We start from the raw sequence: 25,022 nt of genomic DNA on the forward strand, positions 1-25,022 counted from the left end.
TTTTTACACAGCATGATAAATATAAGTATAGTCTATTCCACCAATCTACCTAGCCTTTGTGTTACCGACAGCACTTAGGCTAGCTATAGGACCGCAACACTTTCCCCGCAAAAAGAGGGGCTAATGTGAGCCGCACCGTATCCCCTCTTCTTCCCCACCCGAATGCAGCACCGCTCTTATACAACTCGCAGCTTATGCAATTGGCGCCTTTTTTCGAATCCTGCGTAGTGACGCAACGAGTCGCGTCCGAGCCACGTCGCGGCGGGTTCATTACGCCTGCGCGCAAAGCAGCAAGATGGCGGACAGTGCGGAACTGAAGGTAAAGCGCAGCTGGAATTGCGGGACCGGGATTGCGGTCTCCGCTATGTATTGGCAATTGGGAGGTCGGGTGTGTTGAAGCGAATGGCCGGGGGAACTCGCAGAAGCGGCTCCCGGAAGCAGAGGGAGTTATGTTGCATGTGTAAGGCAGAGGGGCCCTTGTTATTGTTGGTGCTGCCCGGGTGGAGGGGGCTGGTGAGGGCATGTTGGTTAGGCTGGTAGGAGGGCGAGGGTCCTGATGCACACACGGAGCGAGGGAATGTGAGCGGCGGCAGCCCGGGCAGGGCGCACGGTAGGGGCTGCTGGGAGCTCTCCCAAGGGATGAGTGAGAGGAAGATGCTCCTACTTGGTACTTGGTCTCTTTAATAAGCGATGTTGCGCGTCTCCTGTTGCTGCCCGACCCCCCAATCCATCACTACTGACAAGCGGCTGTCAGGGGATGTGCGATACTTTAATGAAAGGAAGTTTCTGCGCCGTGTGGACTTTATTCCGCTTCATTCGGGGATCTGTCGGCTCCAGGATACTTTATCGCACACAGTCCTGCCCGCTAAGCCCGGCGTAATGACGGGGGGGGGGGGGCTGTCAGGGTTGCCAAGCAACAGTTCTCATTTAATAACATTTCTCGGGGATGGATTCCTATCTTGTGCTGACAAATAAGCAGCGTTTATTCGGGATCTTAAAAACGTTTGGCTTGATGTTCACTTTGCAGAGTCCCGGGTTGAGCTGCTTGTTTCGGCTGATTCATACAGAGATCTGGGGTGCGTGTGAGGTGCTTCTATTTCTTATAAAATTGCTGTTTATTTTACGTTTATTTTACATGTCCCTATCTCCTGTCACCATGCTCAGGGATCCTCTGTGCCTGCTACCCTTCCGCTAACTCCCCTCCCCCACTCGCCTCCCCTCCCCCACCCTTCCTCTGCATGGCCCTGTCTCTCTCCCCAGACATCATGTTGCTCTGCTGATTGATAGGAAGTGATAGTACCTGGTGGGCTTGCATCCCTTGTAGAGCTGATAGAGGGGCTTCACAGAATGCTTTCTCCTCCAAGTTTCCCCTCTATGCATTGGGCACCGCTTGCAGCAAACTTTCTTCCTGCTGTACCATCTTCTCTTAACTGGGAGCCTGTGTGCTGTCTGATAAACACACAGATGTGCTGTACCGTAACTTGCATCTCTCAAAAATCCACTGTATTGGGATTCGGCTGATCCCCCAAATATTTCATGAAAGAATACTAAACCGAATCCTAACTTGCCTATGAAAATGAAGGCACAGAAGGTGTAAAAACAACCGCACGTGGTGAAAAATGTTCAACTTCAGCTTTTATATGGTGAAAAGTCACATAATTTGAAGGATTTGTTTTAGCCAGGCCCACAGATTCGGCTCAATCTTGAAGAAAAAGCCGGAATCTTGGCCGAATCTGGAACCAAATCCTGGATTCTGTGCATCCCTAGTCTGAGGCAAGGAGTTGTCATTTTATTGACTTTGGTATATCAAGGCTATGCATTAGTACTGTTGTACTATAGTAAGTGCTTAAGAATAGCCTGTTGCACCTGTATATATTCAGTGTACTTTGTAATTTTAATTGTGTAATTCATATATTTATACATTGTAATGTATGCATTTTAGATTGTGAGATATTGTAAGATATAACAGGCAGAGCCTTCTTTACCTAATGAATCAGTCAGTAATTGTGTGATTAATGTGTATACCCTCTCCAGACAGGAGTGAGCTGCATTGAAGCACACAGACCCACAGTATAATCCAATTGCTGGCCTGTCAGGCTGCTTTGATACTATGAATCAGTGGGCAAATTTGGCAGGCTATGTTCTGCTCTGTATCTGAAAGCCTGACAGGCTAAAGCTGAGCAAAGAATGGGGTTTGTTTACACAGAAGGCTTTCCAGTGGTGTGCTGACTTGTTTTGATTGTGCATGTAGGTATCAGGAATTAGAACACGCTTTTCATTTTTAAATTTTGCCCTGTGTAGCGTAGGAATATAAGATGATGGTATTTGCTGCCCCTTTTGAATGCATGGCTAGTTTTTATACTTTTCTCTGCAATTTAAGATGGCCATGATGACATTGAGGTGGACAATATCAGGCTGATAGCTTGGCCCTCGGCCCAACAATTGGGTCATAATTGTCACCATGTAGGCAGTCGAATAGAGGACCCAGTCAACCCACAGATGTGGCCTTCAATCCTATGGGGAAATCAAACCTACCTGATTGACATATTGCCTGATTTTTGTCCAGATATCGGTTGAGTAGGCCCTGTCGTGGGGACCCCATACATGGGTGGATAAGCTGCTTATCCTGCTTGTCTGCTAAATTGGTGGGCATTAACTGGCATGATTCTACCATTTGAGGACACGATGTATGCTGCAATGTTTGGTCTGACCAAGCTAATAACTTTCATTAACCTCTATAGCTGTGCATGGAAAGCTCGCATACAAGTAATTATGTGCAAGTACTAAGTAGGGCCTGATTCTGACTGCAGTTCTGCCTCTGAAACAATAACATGACTAATATACTGGTGCTTATAAACAATCTGACATAAGTAGATGAATATATGCAGGAGGACTTAGGTATTGTTGTTCTAAACATTAAGAAATGCCTTGTGCATACTTGAGGAATTAGTTACAATGAGGAAATGAAGCATGGGCATAGTGACTATTCATCAGATGCTCATGGCACTAACATCATATTGTAATTATATGTTGGTAGTCCATTATGTATGCTGATATTTGGATTCTATATTTATGACTGTACTATTTTTGTCCAGCAATTAGCAAATTATAAATAGCTTCCTGTTAGGTGAACTAGTTGACTGCTCATAAGAAATGTTGGCAAATTATACCATATTGATGTTAAACGTAATATACACAAACCATAATGGGCTTAACTTTTTCAGTTCATGTGCTGTTTAACTACAGATTAGTCAGCTTAATGGGAAGTCTAGGGGTCCATGCAAACACAAGCACTCTGATTAATGGTGGCAGGGCCAAATGTTTGAATTCCATGTAGATGATTTTGATTTCTGGAACAGGTGTAACTGACATGAACAGAACCATGTTCACCATGTGGTTCTTTCAGCCCCCCCCCCCTCACTAAATACACTTCACAGATGTTCACTATGAAATTTGTAGTTTTTAAATTTTAGTTTAAATGATGTTCAGTTCAGTGAATTGTGGCAAATGCCAGAGGGGCTGCTGGAAGATATCCTAGCCAGTCACTATTTATTGGGCTGTTTGGGTCTCTGTGTACTCTGTGTGAAATGCCAGGGCCTACTCTGAATCCCCAGACCAGTTTATTATTATTGTTAATACAGTATTTGTATTATATCATTTTTAATAATAGTATTTTGAAAACACCATCATTATTCCACAGCAGTGGAATACAATAAATGGGTGTATACATTAAACATGCAAGACAATATACAAAAACAACCAGTAACCATAACAAGAGGTAAAGAGAATCCTGCCGAAACGGGCTTACAAGTTAGTTACATTTTTTGTGCTTTGTTTTAATAACAAAAAATGTTAAAACCTTAAAAGGTCTGCATTGCTCTCTGGACTTATGGAGCAGTATCTCCAGCTGCAGCAAAATATCTTTCTTATAAGTTTTTTGAAACTTAATTCTGTAGTTTTGTCGCTGCCTTAAATGTTTGAAACATTGAAAAAGGCCCCAAGCAGGAGCTGAAACACAGTGAAACTTATGGAATAATGCACTTTAAGAAACATGGATATTTGGCATGTGGACCACCTTCATTGTGTGTGTGTGTGCGTGTGTCTGTGGATATTATATATTACTGATATGCATAGTCTATCTAGGCTATCTCTAAATAGCCTGGCCCAAATAACTGGATCCCTACAGAATTGTAGCTTTGTGGCCTTGCAGTTCTGACCTGGGCATTATCTGTAAGGAGTTTGGATGTTCTGTCTCCATGGCTTTTCTCGTGCTGTCCAAAAACATACAGGGCAGATTAACGGGCTCCTAATAAAATTCACTCTAGTGTATATGTCATGGGAACCTTAGATTGTTAGCTCCACTAGGGCAGAGGCTAGCAATTTCTGTAAAGTAGTGTAAAGGTGCTACATAAGCATAATAGCTTATGAGTTTCCAGGAGCATTTCCTAAAGTTTGTTCGGTTTCTTTTCTGTGAAAAATATGTAGAAAAAAATGTGCCCTAAGAGCACCCCTTTCTGAATGTATCTCTTGACATATACACCCCGGGCAATATTTGGAACACAGGGTTCAGACATTTGAACTGTAGAGGGACAACAATTTGAGGTTTCTGTTCTTCCGCTGGAACGTTAAGACCACAGCTTTATAGAACATGCTGTACATGATGTAGACCTTTGAGACCCTGTTACAGATGGTTGTTTTAAAGATAAGTATTAGACTGCATTTACAGCACTAATATCTGATTCAGAGAGACAGACCAGGCTGTTATTAAGATGAGATGTATGTGCCTTTGCTAGCATCTTCCTTTTGCTGGCAATTAATGTGACAGTGATTAAATTTCATGTGTGGGTGCTTCAACTGTGTTGCTGTGCCACATGTGCTTTTTGCTTAGGAGGAACAAATAATAAAACTGCTCATATCAAATGTTATTTTTTTTGAGGACCAAATGGCTATTTAAAATTGTTTAATAATTATCATTTTCCTTTAAGATCTGAATGTTTTATTCATTATTGATCTTAGCTTTTTTTTTTTTTTTTTTAAACTTAGCAGTTAGGCCTCTAATTTTTATCTGCTGCTTTAGATTAATGTTCCACAGAGAGATTAGTCTGCAGGAGGAATCGTTACGCGACTTTGGAAAACCAAAGTGATGCGTAGTAACAAATAGAATCCCTGGTGGAAAGTCATTTCGAAGAGATTAGTCGCCTGCTGTAGAAGAAATCTATCATGGGCAACTAATCTCTCATTGGGACATTAGCCTTAAGGTAGCCATACTCGTTCAGATTTTAGTCTTCTTCCGACAAACGTTTGTGTATCGATTAAACATTTAAATACAACGATCTAAAGCTAACATAACAAATAAAAGGATAACAAATCAAAGGATATTCTGAACATGAAATAGTTGGCAGACTCCAATCATACAAAAATGACCTCCTGGAAATGCATTGTAGGTCCCCCAAGCATATTGTCAAATACACAATACATGCACAGTTTTTATCGTCATCCAACCAAAATTTCTAACCTGTCCTATCGACTAAAGGTTGATGAATGGTACGAAAAATTATTGGGACAACAAAACTACATGCAACAGATCAGATGTTTGTATCAGCCCCATTATAGTGTGATGTACATGGCTACATCTGATGTGTAAACTACATGTAATTTTTTCCAATGCAACTGTTGGATGCAAACACGCATGCTGCGTCTGCATCAACAAGATATTGTTGCATCCAGTTGGAATTTAACATTGAAATACATTGACTGTCACGTGTAAATGCAGGAACAAAACACTTTATCTGATCTGACTTTACATTACAGCCTATGGAGATCAGGTTTGTTTTTTTTTAAATCCTACAGAATCTTGTGCTGTTGCATTGAGGATCACATCTAAATCTGTCCTACAAAATCTGATGAAAAACACTTGTGGATTTTAACTGTTAAAAAAAAAAAAAAATTTCATGCCATCTGCCTATACAGTTATGGGACTAAGTATGCTTGGGACCTGGGGTCTTTCCATAATATGGATCTCTGTGCCTTAAGTCTACTATAAAGTCATTTAAATATTTATTATTAGTTGGAATCAAGTACAAGGTACTGTTTTATTATTTTATGTTTGTTACAGAGAGAAAGGAAATCTTTTTTTAAAAATTAGAATTATTTAAGGGAGTTGGCAGACAGGAAGATTAGTTGCCCACGATAAATATTTGCTGCCGAGGGCGACTAGTCTCCCCAATATGCCATCCCACCGCCAAGAATGTAAATCATCAGTTGGATGGCATACATGTCGCTTTGGTTTTTGGAAGTTGCCTTACAAGGAAGCTTTGGGTGAAAAAAACCGAAGCGATGCGTATACCATCCCACTGGCGATTTACATTCTTACCAGTGAGATGGCATGTTAGGGAGCAAAGATCTTACACAGGCAACTAATCCTCTCATCTGCCATGTCCATAAAGTTGAGTCTGTTAGAGAGAGCCTTCCGGTAATTTAGAGCTTTAGGGATATCTGGTATCTGTATAACGGATCCCATAGCTGTTTTCGAACTCCGGAAGAAAACATACAGAAGCATATTATTATAGATTGCAATCTGATTGCTGCTGGTAACCAGATGACACAACTTGCATTTTGAGCCATAGTCAAAGTACACCCAGGTGTACCAATTTTTCCCTATGCCGCTGTTACTAAACTGAATACTTTATTTAGATGATAGAACACCTCATGCCACAAGCCTCAAAGAGATGTTGCCAATCTCAGTTCTCTAATGATCCATGACGGTGAAAGCTCCCTTCACTGCTTTTCTTTGATTTTGCTACAGAATTCCTCCCTGTGTAAATGAAAATGCAATAGGTGAGAAAGGGTGTCTTTGCCTTCCTTAGATCTTCTTGAGAGCTCCTCAGTCATCAAAACACTTTGCCTACACAGACCTTAGACCTTTGATATCCAATCTGCTTTAAGGTATGGTAGGAGACCCAAAAGAACTCCTTGCTCTTGTTCTTATGATATGCCAGTAAAGTGAAGTTTGCACATCCACTGTAGCAGAACAGTCAATATAGTGTAATCGCAGAAGAAGGCATTTTCCTGTGTAATTGTGAAAGATACATTCTTCCACATTTTCCTGCTAAGGGAGAAGACACATTGAGCTACTTAGTAGCAGTTACTTGTCACGGCTTCTAAACGGCAGAAAATACCCAGCAATAGACAATGAGAATTACCTCTGCTAAAATGCACATAGAGACAGTTATCTGTAAATGATCACCGTTTTTTTTTTTTTCTAAGAACCGTGACAAGTAGCTGCTTCTAGTAGCTCCGTGTGTCTTCATTTGCAGCACTTGCACTAAGGGTGAAGTGTTTTACATGTGGTGATTTCTATTCTTCAAAATCAAAAGCTATTATTGGGTGCTTTTTTGCCCATGGATGAGGAGATTACCTGCAAGTGATGCAGTGTCCTGTCTGCCTTTGCCCAAAGCCACTTTGATATGTGTTTAGTCTGCTGTAAAAGTCCAAGACAGACAAGGCATTTATATAGGCCCACCAATCTAAATAATGTGCCATCTATCCTAGACTTTGAACAGAAAGAGAAATTGCCAGGGCAAATGCAAAGTATAAGTTACTAGTAAGTATTCTGGATTCATATTCTAACAGTCAGTTGTTCTCTTTTTCCTTTCTAGCAAATGGTTATGAGTCTTAGAGTTTCCGAGCTGCAAGTGCTTTTGGGATACGCTGGGCGCAACAAACACGGTCGTAAACACGAACTGTTGACCAAAGCTCTTCACTTGCTTAAGACTGGGTGCAGCCCCGCTGTGCAAATGAAAATCAAGGAATTATATCGGCGGAGGTTCCCCTTGAAAATTTTGACTCCTGCTGACTTCTCTTTGCCCAGTGTGCACTCAAGCTCTATGCCAGTCAACCTGTCACCATCCTCCATTCCTCAGCTCTCTTATGATGGTCATCCAGCTTCTTCTCCATTAATGCCAGTCTCCCTCCTCCCCAAACATGAACTGGATCTCCCACACCTCGCATCAAATCTTCACCCTGTCCATCCGGATGTCAAACTGCAAAAACTTCCCTTCTATGACCTGCTGGATGAACTTATCAAACCCACAAGTTTAGGTAAGCTGGGAACTTGGGGATGGGCCTCGGTAATCCAGTGTGCTTTTTGCAAGTTAGCATTATTTATTCGAGATCTTTTTGATATGTTTTGTTCAGCAGTTCTTCAGTTTGGAATTTCAGCAGCTATCTGGTTGCTAACCAAGTGTTGATTTGAATGAGAGACTGCAATATGAATAAGAGAGGGCCTAAATAGAAAGATAAGCAATAAAAAGTAACAATAAAATTGTAGCCTTGTAGAGCAATAGTTTCTGGCTGCCAGCGTCAGTGACTACCCATTTGAAAGCTGCAGAGTCAGAAAAATAAGGCAAATAAAAAATTAAGACCAATTGAAAAGTTGCTAAGAATTGGTCAATCTATAACATACTGAATGTTAAAGGTGAACAACCCCTTTTTTTTTTTTTTTTTATAATAAAAGTAAGCAAATGGAGGTATGTTCCCTGTGCAACCACAGCAAATTGTGTAAATTAATATGACTCTTCTCCCCGCGTTGCTGGAAAAGAGATGGTACATTAAATCATTTTGTTTTAATGTTGTAAGAAGGTTTTTTTTTTTATATATAACTACTTTGTTTATTCTGATCTTGTTTTCATCCTTGGGATAGTCATGATTCTGGGCTAGCATACTAGCTATTGTTTAAATGCATGCTAGGGAGCCTGCCCTTTGAAGATAATTGCATGTTCTAGTTGCTGGTAGTGTTTTGTCTCCTACCAAGACTGCTCTCTTCTGGTAAGGGCAGGGTGCTTTATTACTGTGCTCATAAAAATTTTGGTGGTTATTGTCAGAAAACACAGATTGACTGGAAAACCTCATATATGCAGCAAAATGTCAAGCACTTGCTCGTTGTGCTGGAAACACCTGAGCCACAAGTTGCATGAATTTATCTTGTCTTGTGTTCTTGCTTTTTACATATAAAAAGTTTGAATAAGAAACTCTAATATCTCAAATTCATTAATTTTAGAAGATAAAAATATTTGATTTTGAGAATATGGCTCGACTTACAAGCTTTTAGATGGCAAATTTTTTACATTTGACTTTTTGGGTTTTTTGCATTTAATAAATAAGAGACCTTCAAGTTTTTGAACCATAACTCAAATAACAGTTTTTAAAGAGCAAAAAAACTTGAATTGAGAAAAAAATATTAAACTTGACCATTGAAAAATCACCCCTACCTAGTATGTTGGGTTGCAGGTGTCTCAAACTATCTCTCTAGCTCCTCCGAGCTCTAACTCTTCCCATATGTATTTGCCTTCTCTACTACTGCTACTGTTTGCTTGTATTAGCTTGCTCTTATTGTGCTCCTCTTTTTGTAAAGTAGTAGTTAAAAGGAACAGTAACCCCAGAAATGACTGGTTTAAAGTAATTAGAATATAATGTACTGTTGCCCTGCACTGGTAAAAGTTGTGTGTTTTCTACAGAAAGACACTATATATACACCTTTCTTGATCATCATGCGGAAGGCCCACTGCCCCACGCTCAAGTCTAAATAAGATATAATATATACTACAGTAGTCTTTCTGAGACCTCCACCGTTCCCCTATGATGTCATTTTCTTTATTTTCTCCAGAAATGATTCTCTGACTTATACCTTTTCAACCATGCCTGCTGCAGTAGTGATGATAGACTTGAGGGTGGGGCAGTGTCCCTATCTCTAAACTGAACATCACATACACTGCAGCCATGGCTGAAGCAGCTTTGAGAGCTGACATGGTAACACTTTGAAAGCATTCGTAGTACTTAAATTAAGTGACGTGGAATGGCCAATTGTGTATTGCTTTAACCCCTGAAACTGTTCTGTATAAACTTTTCCCAATATATAAGGCCTTCAGCTTAAGGATTCTTCTAACTTTCGGCTCTTGTTACTTTTACTTTTTATACTCCTTATAAGTATTTCTTGACATCAACCTCGGTTAAGTCAACCATTTTATCTAAATTGATATTTCTGTATAAATAAACTTCCACTCATGCTCTTCCCTGAAATGTTGGGGCTTGCCAATTACAATTTATTTCTGTATTCCTGCTCCAGGGCATGTTATAGAATACAGTATTCTTGTTTCCAGATAATTTCCCTGGAATTCTCAGCAGTGCATGTTATATGGTTTATGGCTATTTTAGATTTTTTTTGTAGGATTTTGACCGTGATATTCTGAGAGAAGTTGCAATTGGTGGTGTTTTTTTTTTTTGTTTGTTTTTTTTTTTTAAGTTTTTTTAATTAGCTGTTTTGTTCAGCAGCTCTGCAGTTTGGGATCCCAGGGAGTGGTAGTCATGATTGAAATGAAGATGAATGGCAGAGAGTCTGTATAGGAAGATTAGTAATAAAAAGTACCAAAAACAATAAAACTAACAATGACCCTGTATCCTCACAGAGCAATAGCTTTTTGGCTGCTGGGGTCAGTGACCCCCCCCCCCCCTTCTGGAAGCTTGAAAGAGGCAGAACACAATGGCAAAAAATTCAGACGCTATAAATGAAGACCGATTGAAAGGATGCTAAGAATAGGCCATTCTATAACATACTAAAAGTAAACCCAGAGTACGTACTTGAACATTCTATGCAGTTTGCTGAGAGGAAGTATTTCCAGTGCAGGCAACTGGGTTATTCATGACAACTGTGGCAGTTGCTATTTCTCTGCTCATCTGCTTAACTCTCGTGTGTTTTCAGGAAAAATTCACATGAAAAGCGTCAGCACTGGCTCTTCAAGTCAAATGCCATTAAACCCAATTGTGAATGGTGGGACTAATTTAACCATTTCAATGCCACAATTTTAGGCAGGTAAAATGCCTAAAAATAGTTCCTTAGGCTGTGGCTTGGTACCTGCTTTCTAAAGCAGTTGGCTTTAATTTCATAGATATCGGCGGCCCATTTAGCGATAAACATCCTGATCATTGTCATCATGTTTGAGGTTTTCAGCTATTGAATGGCAGGGAATGCTTGGATAAATATAATGAAAGATGGTGCTTCCACGCAGGTATTGTTCCTGTGTTATTTTATTTGCTACTGTGCTTTGGTTCCACTGTAAGGGCACTGGCATACGGAGCTGATTCGCAGGCCGAGAATCTGCCCCATGTTCTAAAAAGTTGCCCGAAGTTTCCTGCGCAGGAAACTTTGGGCCACTTCAGAAAACAAAGTGCCAGGTATGCCTTTCCACCGGCGAATCGCTTTATTGTTGGTGAGAAGGCAATTTGGGGAAATTAATCGCCCACTGCAGCAGAGATTTAACCATGCACCTAGGAAACCAGCTTCTAAATTTTCTTATTTTTCTATTCAAGTCCTCTCCCATTCATATTCCATTTTGTTTAATACATTGCATTTTTGCTGAAATTATATCAAGGCAGGAACTTTTATTTTTTGTGCTGATTTTATGCTGATAAATTTCGCAGCTTAACAATAGTAAGGGCCTCCTTGAGGTAACTGTACTGCCCTATCAATGACACTTGAAAGTGGCAAAAGTTTTCATCAGTTGTTGGAGGATGTGCGTACTTTTATCTCTAGAAAGATAGGGTTGATTCACTAAAGTGTGATAAGCGTTATTGCATGCTTTTTTGCAGTAAAATTGACGCAAAAAAAAAAACCGTGTGGTTCGCTTAAGTATTATCGCATGCGTTAAGTCGTATATAGCGTGTTAAATAGCGTGCAAACGCATGCGTTCATTTTAACGCATTGCGTTAATTAGCGAATATAGTATTGACGCATGATTCACAAATACATATGAAGCGTTAAACGCGCTAAATATTGCATTAGTCTATTCTATAATTACCGCCTGCCCCAAGCAGGGGTTAATTTTCGCAAAGTACAGTTCATGAGCTTTTGCCAACACAATATGGACTTTGCAGTGAGATTTATTCAAGTCTGTGTTGGCCCTAGAGTGATGCAGCCTCCAGTTTGCAGACATTTTCAGAACAGTAGTTTTCTGAAAGTAATGGCGTGTATGGCTAATATGGCATGCGTTTTTTCACACGCGGTGACAATTTGTGTGCTGCGTTAATTAGCGCATGTTGCGTCAAATACCGCACCAAAATAGTCTTCACGACTTAAATAATGCAAATAGCATCGCGTCTAAATTAACACAAGTATCCTTTTAGTGAATTGTGCATTAAGTTGCGAAAAATAAGACGCAATAAAAATTTTAACGCATGCTATAAATAGCGCTCGTTTTATTGCACTTTAGTGAATCAACCCTATTGTGTTTTACAGCTGCCCCAGGTTTAAGGCAGAGGTCACATGGAGCATATGCTCTGCTGCTCTCAGCCTGATTTGCACCCCAGTAAAACTGCACTGACAAGTACAACTTCAGACTGCTCGGCTACATGAAGCAAAGCCTAGTGGCGATTGACCCAAATGCGCTTTTGGGCTAATCCCTGCTTCGTGTAGCTAGTTCTGAAGCTGTACTTGTCAGTGCAGTTTACTGAGGTGCATGAGGAAATTTGCTTCCCTCTCATATGGGAATGTGCCCTCAGCCTTAATGACAAATTTTCAAACCTGCCTGACTAATGTCGGGATGAAAGATCACTAGATCTGTCACGGCCAACTAGTTACTTGGGACATTATCCTAAAACTGTAGAAGTTTGATAGGGCTTTTTTAGAACCACCCCAAGATAGAAGCCTCTAGGCACACCCATGTTAATCATAGTTGGCACCCAGCCCTCGCACCATTATCTTCATGGGTGGCAGTTATACACATTACACGTTACTGTTATACACATTTTTTTAAAATCTTTTGGAATCCCATTTCAATGCAAAGAAAAAATAGGAAACTGGACCTTTTCAAAAAAGGCTATGGCTAGATGAGGATGTTTAAATTGCAGACCAAGAAACAGCCTGCCTAGTTATATCCGCTCCGTGATGTGTCAGCACTTGCAGGGACAGTGTCTGCCAGGTACAGACATGTCAGTGTAGGTGAGCGTTTAGACTGTTTCTCTGCCTGCGTTTATCTGTAGGCTGAAAACAGCCTTTTCTGAGTGGGAGTGGGTAACAGTTGCTAGTGCCAATATGTGACCAAAGTCTCCACTTGGACCTTTACTAATTTTGCAGTTGAGCTTGATCTGTGCAATATGCTGTATAGTTTAATGAATGACTAAGCATTTGCTGGAAGGGCTGAGGTTGTGTTTTTGTACTCCCTTATTAGTAACCGTTTCATGGGTTTTGTCAATTACTTAAAAAGAGCAATTTTGTGATGATACTCGGCTCACACAACTCGTAGTAAGTGGGAGGAGCACTTGTGCACATCGGTAACACCTACTACAGTTGTCATTGGATGGGTTCAAAAACAGTTGCTGTACCAAAAGCAGTGTCCCTTGTGTGCATTCTCTCCTGGCTCTGCACATTGCACTCATTTTCTGTCTCTGTAAATGCCTGAAATTGTTGAATGAACAAAGAGTATAATAATCTAGTATAATGGAAGCTGTCAGTACTGGAAAACAAGTGCCTAGGTTCTAATAAATTATCCTTTTTGTCTTTGCAGCATCTGATAATAGTCAGCGCTTTCAAGAAACCTGCTTTGCGTTTGCATTAACACCGCAACAAGTACAACAGATAAGCAGCTCAATGTAAGTCTGTCTTTCTCATACTCAAGCTCTGGATGTTTTGTGAGGGAGAAGTGCATACACTCTGATCAAATGGCAAACTCTTTCTCTAGTAGGAATGGAGACTTTGTAGCTCGTGTGTTGATATTTGTGGGTAGTAAAAGGATTCCTTTTGTTCATGCACTGGTGCATCATCTGAGTTGCATAGATCCACACGGGCCTGTAATCTTTTGTATTAATTCTTTTGTTTTTTCCTCTCCAGGGATATCTCTGGGACAAAATGTGACTTCACAGTACAAGTGCAGCTCAGGTATCTTTTCATTCACAAAATATGTTGTGGCAAAAGGGTTTGTGTCTTTTCACTTTCCACTGTGATGTCTCTTTTTGTAACAACAGTTTATATTTTAAGTATTCATTTTGGGAGTAAAGTAACCTATTAAGGAATCTCTCCAAACTGCTCTATATCTATATGTAAAAGGCAGAACTCTGTCCACTAATTTAATTCTTAAAATGGCATTTTTCTATTTAGGAGTACCCAATAGCACACACTACTAAAGTATATTTTTATGAAAATGGTTTACATAGATAAAGAAGGGTTTTACATATGATCTTGTTTTATGCAATATATTTTTATAGAGACTTACATTGTTTGGGGGTATAGTTTTCCTTTGATATAATCTGCATCATTTTAGAAATAAAGTTAAATGACTAAATTAAGATCAGACTGCTGGGGTTATTTAAGTATCTTAGTCTTCTCTTAGCCCATGAAAAGGATGTAAAGTGTTCTTTTTAATTTAGTGGTCCAATCATAGTGTTATCAATGCCACTATTTTAATCCATCAGCCTGGGGGTAAACTCCTTTCTTTTTTTAGGTTCTGTCTCTCTGAGACAAGCTGCCCCCAAGAAGATCATTTTCCACCAAATCTGTGTGTAAAGGTGAATGGAAAACCATGTAACCTTCCAGTAAGTGAATCTCCTTGACTTTTCTTTTATTGTGTGCTTTGTGTCTCATATACAAAGACTTTCATTGCTGTTGCCTTGTTTACAGGGGTATCTTCCACCAACTAAAAATGGGGTTGAACCAAAGCGACCTAGTCGACCAATCAATATTACCTCACTTGTACGGCTTTCCACAACAGTCCCAAACACAATTGTGGTGTCGTGGACTGCAGAAATTGGAAGGGTAAGACTTCCAGAACTCATAACAGCCAGTATCTACATGTGTATTGTGCGTTTTAGGTTAGTAAGACACAGTTGTCTTTACTGAATTGGATAAATGGTTATTTCTGTTCCGTTTCTTTAGGTTTATGACTTAGTTCACATTAAATGGCCAGTGACCAATGTCTGGCTATATTATGTTTTCTTTTAAAGGTCTTCCCCCCCCCCCCCTTTGTTTTTTTTGTTTTTTTTTTTTATAAATTCCTTTCCTTAATGTTTACTGAGTGGGAAAAGACAGAAAGATACATATTCTCATCAACTATAAATTACTTCTAAGGATTTCCAGTTTCATATAAAAGAGCAGTACCTTATTCAGTGTTGTGTAGATTTCTGTTGCTTACTGAGTTTTATTTATCTTTAGAATTTTTCTTTGGCTGTTTATCTGGTGAAGCAGCTTTCATCGGCCATCTTGCTTCAGAGACTGCGAGCAAAAGGAATCCGCAACCCTGACCATTCCAGGGCTCTGAGTAAGAAATAAACTGCTTATTTTGCTTCTGGTCTTCTTATTTTCTCCTTTGTTCCCTGAAGTGATTGAATGAGCACTGTCAACTAGGTTCTTTTCTTTTCTCTTTTCTGCAGCCCTTTGACTAGGAAATAATACAAAGTAGAACATCTTGCTATTCGTTTTCTCATCCTTGCTCTATTCATCATTGCACATTGTATATTTTTTTTTTTTATTTGATGTTAATGATTCATCATACCGTACTCATGCCTTTTTAAAGAGGCACATGAACGATACGTCCCATAAATAGGCATCAAAACTAAAGGCAAAAACCTCATGCCTTCTACCATAACCGAAACACACCAGGGGAAATTACCTATATAGCATAGTTTAAGAAAAAGAGAACATTAATTTTAATTTCTATCGTGTTGGCAGGAGGCTTTTATGAATATTGAATACAGGAATCCTTTTTTTTTTTTTGTTTTGTTTTGTTTCTGTTTCGTTTTTAAAGCATTGTCTGAGCTACCGGGTCTTCTGTAGTAGCCCAGCTGTTTTGTCAGTGAGGGCATGCCACACTAGGACCATCATTTGTTTTTGTAAGTTAAATTGGGTTTACACAAGCCATTTATTTTCTTTTCCTGAGAGAATCTTTCTTGAGTGGCGGCACCATACACAGAATTTTTTAGTACTACAGGTCACCATTTTCTACAGTTGACTTGCTAGTGATTACTCTAATGCCAGGAAAGAGGCTTGGCTACTGAACGTTGTCTGCATGCTGGGTCTACCCCAGACAGATGTGATAGCAGCAAGTTCAAATACCAAGGATCCTTAGATTTATGGTAGGAGTTTTCTGGAACAAAGAATATAACAATAGAGTAAATACAAAATGTAGATGATTCCACCTCTTTGCATCCTACCCAAAGCTTTATAAATAAGGCTACAACCAAAATATATTAGTAGATTTGTAATTTCTAAACCGGAAAACATTGCCAGACAATGTGATCTTGACCATAATGACTACACAATCTGAAATGCTCTAGAAATGAAAAGTGAATAAAATATATCAATGCAAGAATTGTACAAGGAATCAGTCAGCTTGAGATTGTTACAAGTTTTTTTTTTTTTTTTCTCTCTACTATGGGTCAGTGATCCTAGTGGGTAAACTGTTTTTCCCCAAATCAAATGACTGGTATGAGATCAATTATCCAGAAAGCCCTAAATAATGGAAGGGTCATCTCCCATAGACTCCATTTTAACAAAATAATTCACATTTTTAGAAATTTCCCTTTTTCTCAGTAATAATAAAACAGTAAGATATAATTAATCCTTACTGGTAGCCAAACAATCCTATTGAGCTCATTTAATGTTTAAATGAGTAGATTAGTAGACTTATAGTATGGTGATCCAAATACAAAAAGATCGCTTATCTGGAAAACCCCCTGAGCATTCTGGATAACAGGTCCCATGCCTGTACTTATATAATTACATTATATATTCTTTTTGCTTTCCCTTTAGTTAAGGAGAAGCTCACAGCTGATCCAGACAGTGAAATCGCCACAACCAGTTTACGTGTCTCCCTTCTGTGTCCGGTAAAAGCCTTTTGATTACTTTTGTAGCCAATCTGAAACCTTTCCCTGACTGTTATCCAATCTCTTATTGTAAGAATTGACCTGTTGTTGACAGCAGTGTCCTATCTATCTCATAATTTTCTTGCATGCTTCTGTTCTAAAACTTCTGTGAATCATTTTATTTTACTCTGCAGTGAAGCAGGCTCCGTAAAACATATCTTTATATTTCTGTAAAATAATTTATTTGGATTTGGTATTTATTCATCAAAAAACCTGCATGCCAATTATTTAGAAAATTATTTGGAATTCTACTTAATTACACTTCCTTCTTTAACCAACAATCTGTCATGTTGCTGCTTTTTCATTTCAGCTTGGTAAGATGCGCCTGACCATTCCCTGCCGGTCCCTTACATGCTCACACCTTCAGTGCTTTGATGCCACACTCTACATCCAGATGAATGAGAAGAAGCCCACCTGGGTTTGTCCTGTTTGTGACAAGAAGGCCCCATATGAGCATTTAATCATAGATGGGTAAGTGAAAGCTTAAGAAAAATATGCCAGTACTTGTGGCCCCTTCTGCTACCGCAGTGTTATTTTAATAGAAGAGCCTGCCTTGTTGGATTATTTTTTGGGGGTTAAAGACTAGTTATAGCTAATTGAGCCCAGGTTTTCCTCCTAGTGGTGTATCCAGAGTCATGAAGACCTGGGTGTAGAATTTGCAAACAGTCCGCTACCCTGATGGCCCTCCACAAATGATGCACCCCTTTATGACTATCTTACCCCCTCGGTTCTTGCAAAGGGCGGTGCAATGGGCCCCATAGGGCTACTGGCCTAGGTGCAATCGCACTTGCAATAGATGATCCACTGAACACTCAAGTGTTATAATGTTATTCTCTGAGACGCATCTTCTTAGTATCTGCTCTTGTGTTTTTGTTTTCAGTCTTTTTATGGAGATATTGAAATGCTGCACAGACTGTGATGAAATACAGTTTAAGGAAGATGGCTCCTGGTCACCCATGCGATCAAAGAAGGAAGTACAGGAGGTCACAACCTCTTATAATGGAGTGGACAGTAAGTTTAATATTGGAAATATCCATGGAGTGGCTGCTCCTATTATTTATTGTGCATATTTTAGTTGTTGGGGCCCATTGTGTGTAAAATACATATACTAGAAGCTGTGATTCTGCAATGTGGTATTTACGCTGCCTTGCAAAAGTATTCGGCCCCCTTGAACTTTTCCACATTGTGTCACATTACAGCCACAAACATGAATCAATTTTATTGGAATTCCACATGAGAGACCAATACAAAGTGGTGTACACGTGAGAAGTGGAAGGAAAATCATACATGATTCCAAACATTTTTTACAAATAAATAACTGCAAAGTGGGGTGTGCGTAATTATTCAGCCCCCTGAGTCAATACTTTGTAGAAGCACCTTTTGCTGCAATTACAGCTGCCAGGCTTTTAGGGTATGTCTCTACCAGCTTTGCACATCTACAGACTGAAATCCTTGCCCATTCTTCTTTGCAAAACAGCTCCAGCTCAGTCAGATTAGATGGACAGCGTTTGTGAACAGCAGTTTTCAGATCTTGCCACAGATTCTCGATTGGATTTAGATCTGGACTTTGACTGGGCCATTCTAACACATGGATATGTTTTGTTTTAAACCATTCCATTGTTGCCCTGGCTTTATGTTTTAGGGTTGTTGTCCTGCTGGAAGGTGAACCTCCGCCCCAGTCTCAAGTCTTTTGCAGACTCCAAGAGGTTTTCTTCCAAGATTGCCCTGTATTTGGCTCCATCCATCTTCCCATCCATCTTCCCATCAACTCTGACCAGCTTCCCTGTCCCTGCTGAAGAGAAGCACCCCCAGAGCATGATGCTGCCACCACCATATTTGACAGTGGGGATGGTGTGTTCAGAGTGATGTGCAGTGTTAGTTTTCCGCCGCACATAGCGTTTTGCATTTTGGCCAAAAAGTTCCATTTTGGTCTCATCTGACCAGAGCACCTTCTTCCACATGTTTGCTGTGTCCCCCACATGGCTTGTGGCAAACTGCAAACGGGACTTCTTATGGTTTTCTGTTAACAATGGCTTTCTTCTTGCCACTCTTCCATAAAGGCCAACTTTGTGCAGTGCACGACTAATAGTTGTCCTATGGACAGATTCCCCCACCTGAGCTGTAGATCTCTGCAGCTTGTCCAGAGTCACCATGGGCCTCTTGGCTGCATTTCTGATCAGCGCTCTCGTTGTTCGGCCTGTGAGTTTAGGTGGACGGCCTTGTCTTGGTAGGTTTACAGTTGTGCCATACTCCCATTTCTGAATGATCGCTTGAACAGTGCTCCGTGGGATGTTCAAGGCTTTGGAAATCTTTTTGTAGCCTAAGCCTGCTTTAAATTTCTCAATAACTTGTCTGGTGTGTTCTTTGGACTTCATGGTGTTGTTGCTCCCAATATTCTCTTAGACAACCTCTGAGGCCGTCACAGAGCAGCTGTATTTGTACTGACATTAGATTACACACAGGTGCACTCTATTTAGTCATTAGCACTAATCAGGCAATGTCTATGGGCAACTGACTGCACTCAGACCAAAGGGGGCTGAATAATTACGCACACCCCACTTTGCAGTTATTTATTTGTAAAAAATGTTTGGAATCATGTATGATTTTCGTTCCACTTCTCATGTGTACACCACTTTGTATTGGTCTTTCACGTGGAATTCCAATAAAATTGATTCATGTTTGTGGCTGTAATGTGACAAAATGTGGAAAAGTTCAAGGGGGCCGAATACTTTTGCAAGCCACTGTATATAGACTGTAAGCTCATTTTGGCAGGGCCCTCTTCATCTCTTGTATTAGTTATTGGTTGCATTGTATGTAACTACGTACGTCCACTGTATAAGCCCACTCATTGTGCAGTGCTTTTATAAATAAATGATTATATATTGGCCATATGTTGAATTATTTCAGACCTGATATTCACATTATAATAGTGAGGTGTCTCTGGTTTGGTGCACTGATTACTTTTATGACTGGCATTGGAGATTATATGCGGTCTGCCATTTTTGAGAGTAGAACCAATAGTAACAGAAGGTACTGCCTTCTAACAATATTATTTAATATTGCAGGTGGGTGCATCAGCAGCTCAGTTGAGCATCAGGTTTCCTCCAACCAACAATCCTCCAAAAACAAAAAGGTGGAAGTGATTGACCTGACAATAGACAGCTCTTCAGATGAGGAGGAAGAGGAACCCTGTCCCAAGAGGAGTTGCCCATCCATTACTCCTGCTTCCCCTCTCAGCAATAAGGGGTGAGAACATAAGTTGTATCACTTTCAATTACATTTTTCAAGCTTTACATCTGCTAAACTGTTTTTGGAGAATATACATCTAATTATTTTGGCTTGTAAAGGAGTCAACACAGCAACTACAGATTAATGTGTATTTTGTGTAGTTTTGCAATCTTGGGCCCATAGCAAGTCTCTGGGCATTAGCAGAAAAAAAGAAGTGATCATGTAGGTTGCTCGAGGCATGCTCTTCTGTGTGTTTTTACAGTGGTTGTAATATTACTGAATTATCTGGAAAGAATTTGTATGTGCACCCAGTTTCTGGCCAGGTGTCCTCAAAAAAACATAGGGAGCTCACCACCCAGGCCAGCAGGAAGCGGTGTCATGGCAGCTGATGTTTCAAATTTGTAGCATTACCCATACCTCTACCATAACCCTATAAATGCCGTTAACATTAGAAACTGAAAGTGGTTTGCTTATATTAAAATCAGTGTATGAATGCCATCTTTCCTAACAGACCTACAGGGGCACCTGTGGATCCAGTCATTGCCTTGGATGCCAATCAGTCTGATTTGTTTAATCTGGGGAAGGTTCAGCCTGTTTGGTAGCCTTATCATACAAGTGAATTTACAGTGTATACCAGTGTGAATCTGGCAACACTCTCACTTTCTGCTCCATTGTTGTACAGGAGGAAAGTTTCTGGTTTTGAGTTTTTGGGGTTTTTTTTCGGTTTCAAGGACCATTTAGCTGTTAAAATATTCTGCTCAATCTTTTGCAGTATGTTAAATCTCCAGCATCAGGCCTCTCCAATTTCTCGAACTCCCAGCCTGCCACCTGTTGACTCAACATACATCAATGCACCTATACTTCAGGACTATCGGCATCCCTTCCACATGACACACATGCCATATGACTTACAAGGTATAGTGACTAGCAGCAGTATATTTATTTATTTATTCTTTCTGTCTCTAGAGACCTTGGTAATTACTGCTAGCGGTGAATCTGCATAGAATTTGCTCAGTTAAGACCTTGGGCTTTTTTGCACCTTTTTGTCACCTTTCATTTCCTTATCCTAAGACATTACAATATACAATGTTCTTTTTTCCAGGCCTGGATTTCTTTCCTTTCCTGTCTGGAGAAAACCAGGTGAGAAGCTTTGTTGTTTTTCTTTATGTAGTCTTAGCCACTCTACATTAAGCCCAGAGCAGGCAGTTTCCATTGAAAGGGGTTGATCATCTTAAAATTAACTTTTAGTGTGGTGAAGACAGTGTTCATTTGCAGTTGGTCTTTATAACAAGTCTTTAAGATGCCAAAATTTTATGCATCCCCTTTTTAATGAACGCTCACTTTAAAATTGAAGATTTTTCCCATTGCTTTCTTTTCACACTAGTTTCTAGAATGGTGTGACTAGCTGAAGCTGCAGTTCCTCAGGCCAGCTGGGCCCACCTTTCTTCCATCTCCCCATGGTTTTTTCTTCGTCTGTACAGAAAAATCTATTACACTGTGGTGGCATGGGCAATACCTTGTTCTAAGCACCAACCTGCAGTTAAATCTGAGGGTTATAGCGGCCCATTTAAGGAGGGTTGTATCCCATTATTCATGAAACTGGTCTGCTATAGACCTCTTCAAGCTGATGCATTTTCTCAACAGTTGTTTCATTTTAATTGGCACAGAGATTATTGTTCTGTTTCTAAAGCAGCTTTGAGAAAGAGTGAGCTCTATAGCCACAGTGGTATGCAATTAGTGTTTTGGTTTCTATTATTGTTTCTAATTGTGCTTCTTTTCCTTTAGCATTACAACACGTCACTGTTGGCGGCAGCCGCTGCTGCAGCATCAGAAGAGCCAGATTTGCTTCATTCTTCCCGCTTCTTCCCCTACACTTCTTCCCAACTTTTCTTGGACCAGTTAAATGCAAGTGCAAGCTCTTCTTTGCCAGCAACTAACGGGAGCAACAGTGGCAGTAACAGCAGCTTGGTATCGTCGAACAGCCTTCGTGAATCCCACAGTGCCCCCAGCCGCGGGCCAGCAGACAGCTCCTCACTTTATGGCATCATGCCAGATGTTATCTCCTTGGACTGATTGACAGATACAGGACCCCTACCACCTGATTTCTTTATTTTATTGTTTTTGTTTTTTAAGGGAAATGCTAAAAATACAAAAAAAAAGCTAAAGACATGTACAGAGAACAGAACTATATTTTCAGTTTTAATTTTGTATATAAACCGAAGACTTTACTCATCTGATAAAACTGAAACCTGGCCCCGCTTCTTACTCACTCTCCCCCCACTTCATTTTAAGTTTTCAACCTAATCACAGAGATTGACTCTTGGTCTGGAGACTTCTCTGACCTTTTTTTTTTTTTCTTTTTTCTTTTCTTTTTTTAAATAAAGCTTCCCAGCATCACTCATCCCACTGCACTCTACAGCAGCCACCATTTTGGTATGGCCTGAGATGCCTCTACCATTTTGATGCTTCTAGAAATCCAAATTCAAAGACTGTTGAATGAACCCCGGCTCATTAAATTCTGCACTTCCTTATGGCAATCCAGGTTAGCTCGGAGGCAGCAACTCAGACATTGGCTTCCCCTTTTAAACCAAGAACGACTTTGGAGTTTCAAAATGCTTTGCTGCCAAATGGACATTTCAGAAAAAAAGCACTTCAGTCTGCAATCAGCACTAAATAAATGTCATAGTGTATCTGTAATTTGCTCTAGCTGGATTTTATTCATTGTTACAGATACATCATGATTTTAGGTCACTTGAGTAAATGACAATAAGATGATTGCCCCCTTCCTTTTCTGTCTTGCTGTCAAGATTTTAGTTCCAGCTACATCTCCTCAATCAGTCTTGCAGCATTCTGCAAAACACATTGGAGTCTGGTGCCAATCAAATCTCACTTAGGCATTGTTACTTTCTCTTTGGAAGTTGACTACAAAAAACTTCCATCATGTCTGTCTAGCTATCCTTTGGGTTCTGTCATAAGTGTGACCTGAGCTCACTCCAGTGTGTAATGCATCTGTGAATCCCTACTGCAACGAAAATAATTGGTGTATAGGTATAATTATCTGACGCTTTAAACAAGATTCATATGTGGTCTAATGGTGGTAAAGGAAGGGATGTCATTGGTTTGTCTGGCCCAGGATCTGTGTAGCATCTTTGTGTTGGTTGGGGACAAGTTAATATTTTTCCTCCAATACAGATGCTCCTGATACTTAAAAGGGAAATGTTTCTAAGAAAGGTTTAGGGCTATGGGACATAGGGTTTGGACACTAGAAAGTTTTCATGCAGCCATTGTCTGACCAGCGTCTCCGTGCTAGTTTTATTCTATGGGAGGCAGAAGGGTTAGGTAGGACTTACCATTTAGTTTAATGAAAGCAGAACATAAGGTATAAGGATCTTGCTTACTGTGTCCAAATAACCTGCTCTTCATATTTGCATTCACACACAAGTGGGAGACATGAACTAAACAGGGCACCCTATGAACAATACATTGGTGCCTATTGAAAAGTAATCTGTCTGTGCCACACAGAAACCCCATTACAACCTACAGCGAGACTTCCATTTTGTTATTTTTATCGTGCAAATATAATTTGTCTGTGGCCTCTTCTTCCCTACTGTGAAATCTGGCTCTTCCCAAAGTGGTGTTCGGTTGCTTAAGTAAATCCAAGGGGTAGTTCATTCCTTTTTAGTATATTATAGAATATCCTGTTATCAGCAACTTTTTAATTTTTTTGCCCTCATTTTCAGTTTCTCCATTTTTCAAATGGGGTGTCACTGACCCTGGCAGCCAAAAGAATTGCTCTGTGCGGCTACTTTTCATTCCTTATCTTTCTATTAAAGCCACTTCTATTCATATTCCAGTCTCTCATTCAAACCACTGCTTGGTTGTTAGGGTAGATAGTACCCTAGAAACCAGATAGCTGCTGTAATTCCAAACTGGAGAGCTGAACAAAAACCTATATAATTCAACAATCACAAATAGTAACAAAAAAAGAAATGTAGCCCAATTGCAGATTGTCTGATTATGATACTGTCTATATCAGTGATGTAAATGTAAAGGTGACCTACCCTGTTAAAGGAACAGTAACACCAAAAAATGAAAGTGTATAAAAGTAACTAAAATATAATGTGCTGCTGCCCTGCACTGGTAAAAGTTGTGTGTTTACTTCAGAAAGTCTACTATAATTTATATAAATAAGCTGCTGTGTAGCCATGGGGGCAGCCATTCAAAGGAGAAAAGGCACAGGCACATAGCAGATAACAGATAAAACACTATTGTATTCTACAGAGCTTATCTGTTATCTGCTATGTAACCTGTGCCTTTTCTCCTTTTTTCCAGCTTGAATGGCTGCCCCCGTGGCTACACAGCAGCTTATTATATAAATTATAGTAGTGTTACTGTAGCAAACACACCAGTTTTACCAGTGCAGGGCAACAGTGCATTTATATTTTTATTACGTTAAAGCTCTTTCATTTTTTGGTGTTACTGTTCCTTTAAGATGTAGCACCAGATAGCAGTTAAATTCCTTCCTTCCTTCATTGTTGCAGAACAGATGTGTTGATCTAAAAAAACTGAATTCCAAATTTTCTTCAAAAACTTCTGCATGTACCGCAATATGAATTAATTTTAGGGTGAACACTTTAACACTTCTCTTGGATTAGTAACAAAAATGCTCCAGTTCCTCCTAAGCAATAGGCTTTGCTGAGCAAGGCAAGGAGACAATTGGCCTTTCAAGTGGAGAAATATAAGCATAAAGGACTCCATTACTGAATGTATCCTTATTACAACTTTCCCTGTTTGAATGAAGTAATATTATTTTGTCTGGACAAGCACATGTACAAAGCCCTTTTCCGTAATAACCATAAGCAGAGAGCTCTTTGTGGGGGTCATTATAA

The 25,022-nt window shown here is 39.9% G+C and overlaps 1 protein-coding gene across 4 annotated transcripts; it reads left to right on the plus strand.

Annotated features, from left to right (window-relative positions):
• The first annotated feature begins 216 nt into the window (after nucleotides 1-216).
• Nucleotides 217-23,835, plus strand: pias1 (protein inhibitor of activated STAT 1). Of its 4 annotated transcripts, none has more exons than XM_002932944.5 (14): nucleotides 217-319; nucleotides 7,659-8,100; nucleotides 13,557-13,641; nucleotides 13,880-13,927; nucleotides 14,490-14,580; nucleotides 14,666-14,800; nucleotides 15,197-15,302; nucleotides 16,793-16,866; nucleotides 17,216-17,376; nucleotides 17,786-17,916; nucleotides 19,971-20,151; nucleotides 20,906-21,048; nucleotides 21,236-21,273; nucleotides 21,919-23,835. In XM_002932944.5, exons 1-14 carry the CDS (start codon nucleotides 296-298, stop codon nucleotides 22,204-22,206), a joined length of 1,947 nt encoding a protein of 648 aa, XP_002932990.1. In that variant the 5' UTR covers nucleotides 217-295; the 3' UTR covers nucleotides 22,207-23,835. The 4 variants fall into 4 exon arrangements, with proteins under 4 accessions (XP_002932990.1, XP_004912647.1, XP_004912646.1 ...); XM_004912590.4 differs by lacking the exon at nucleotides 217-319 and adding an exon at nucleotides 343-460 and having other exon boundaries at nucleotides 21,919-22,280; XM_004912589.4 differs by lacking the exon at nucleotides 217-319 and adding an exon at nucleotides 936-1,076 and having other exon boundaries at nucleotides 21,919-22,280.
• Nucleotides 23,836-25,022: the final 1,187 nt, after the last annotated feature.

The sequence above is a fragment of the Xenopus tropicalis genome, chromosome 3 (assembly GCF_000004195.4).
Source record: "Xenopus tropicalis strain Nigerian chromosome 3, UCB_Xtro_10.0, whole genome shotgun sequence".
In the NCBI taxonomy this organism is placed as follows: Eukaryota; Metazoa; Chordata; class Amphibia; order Anura; family Pipidae; genus Xenopus; species Xenopus tropicalis.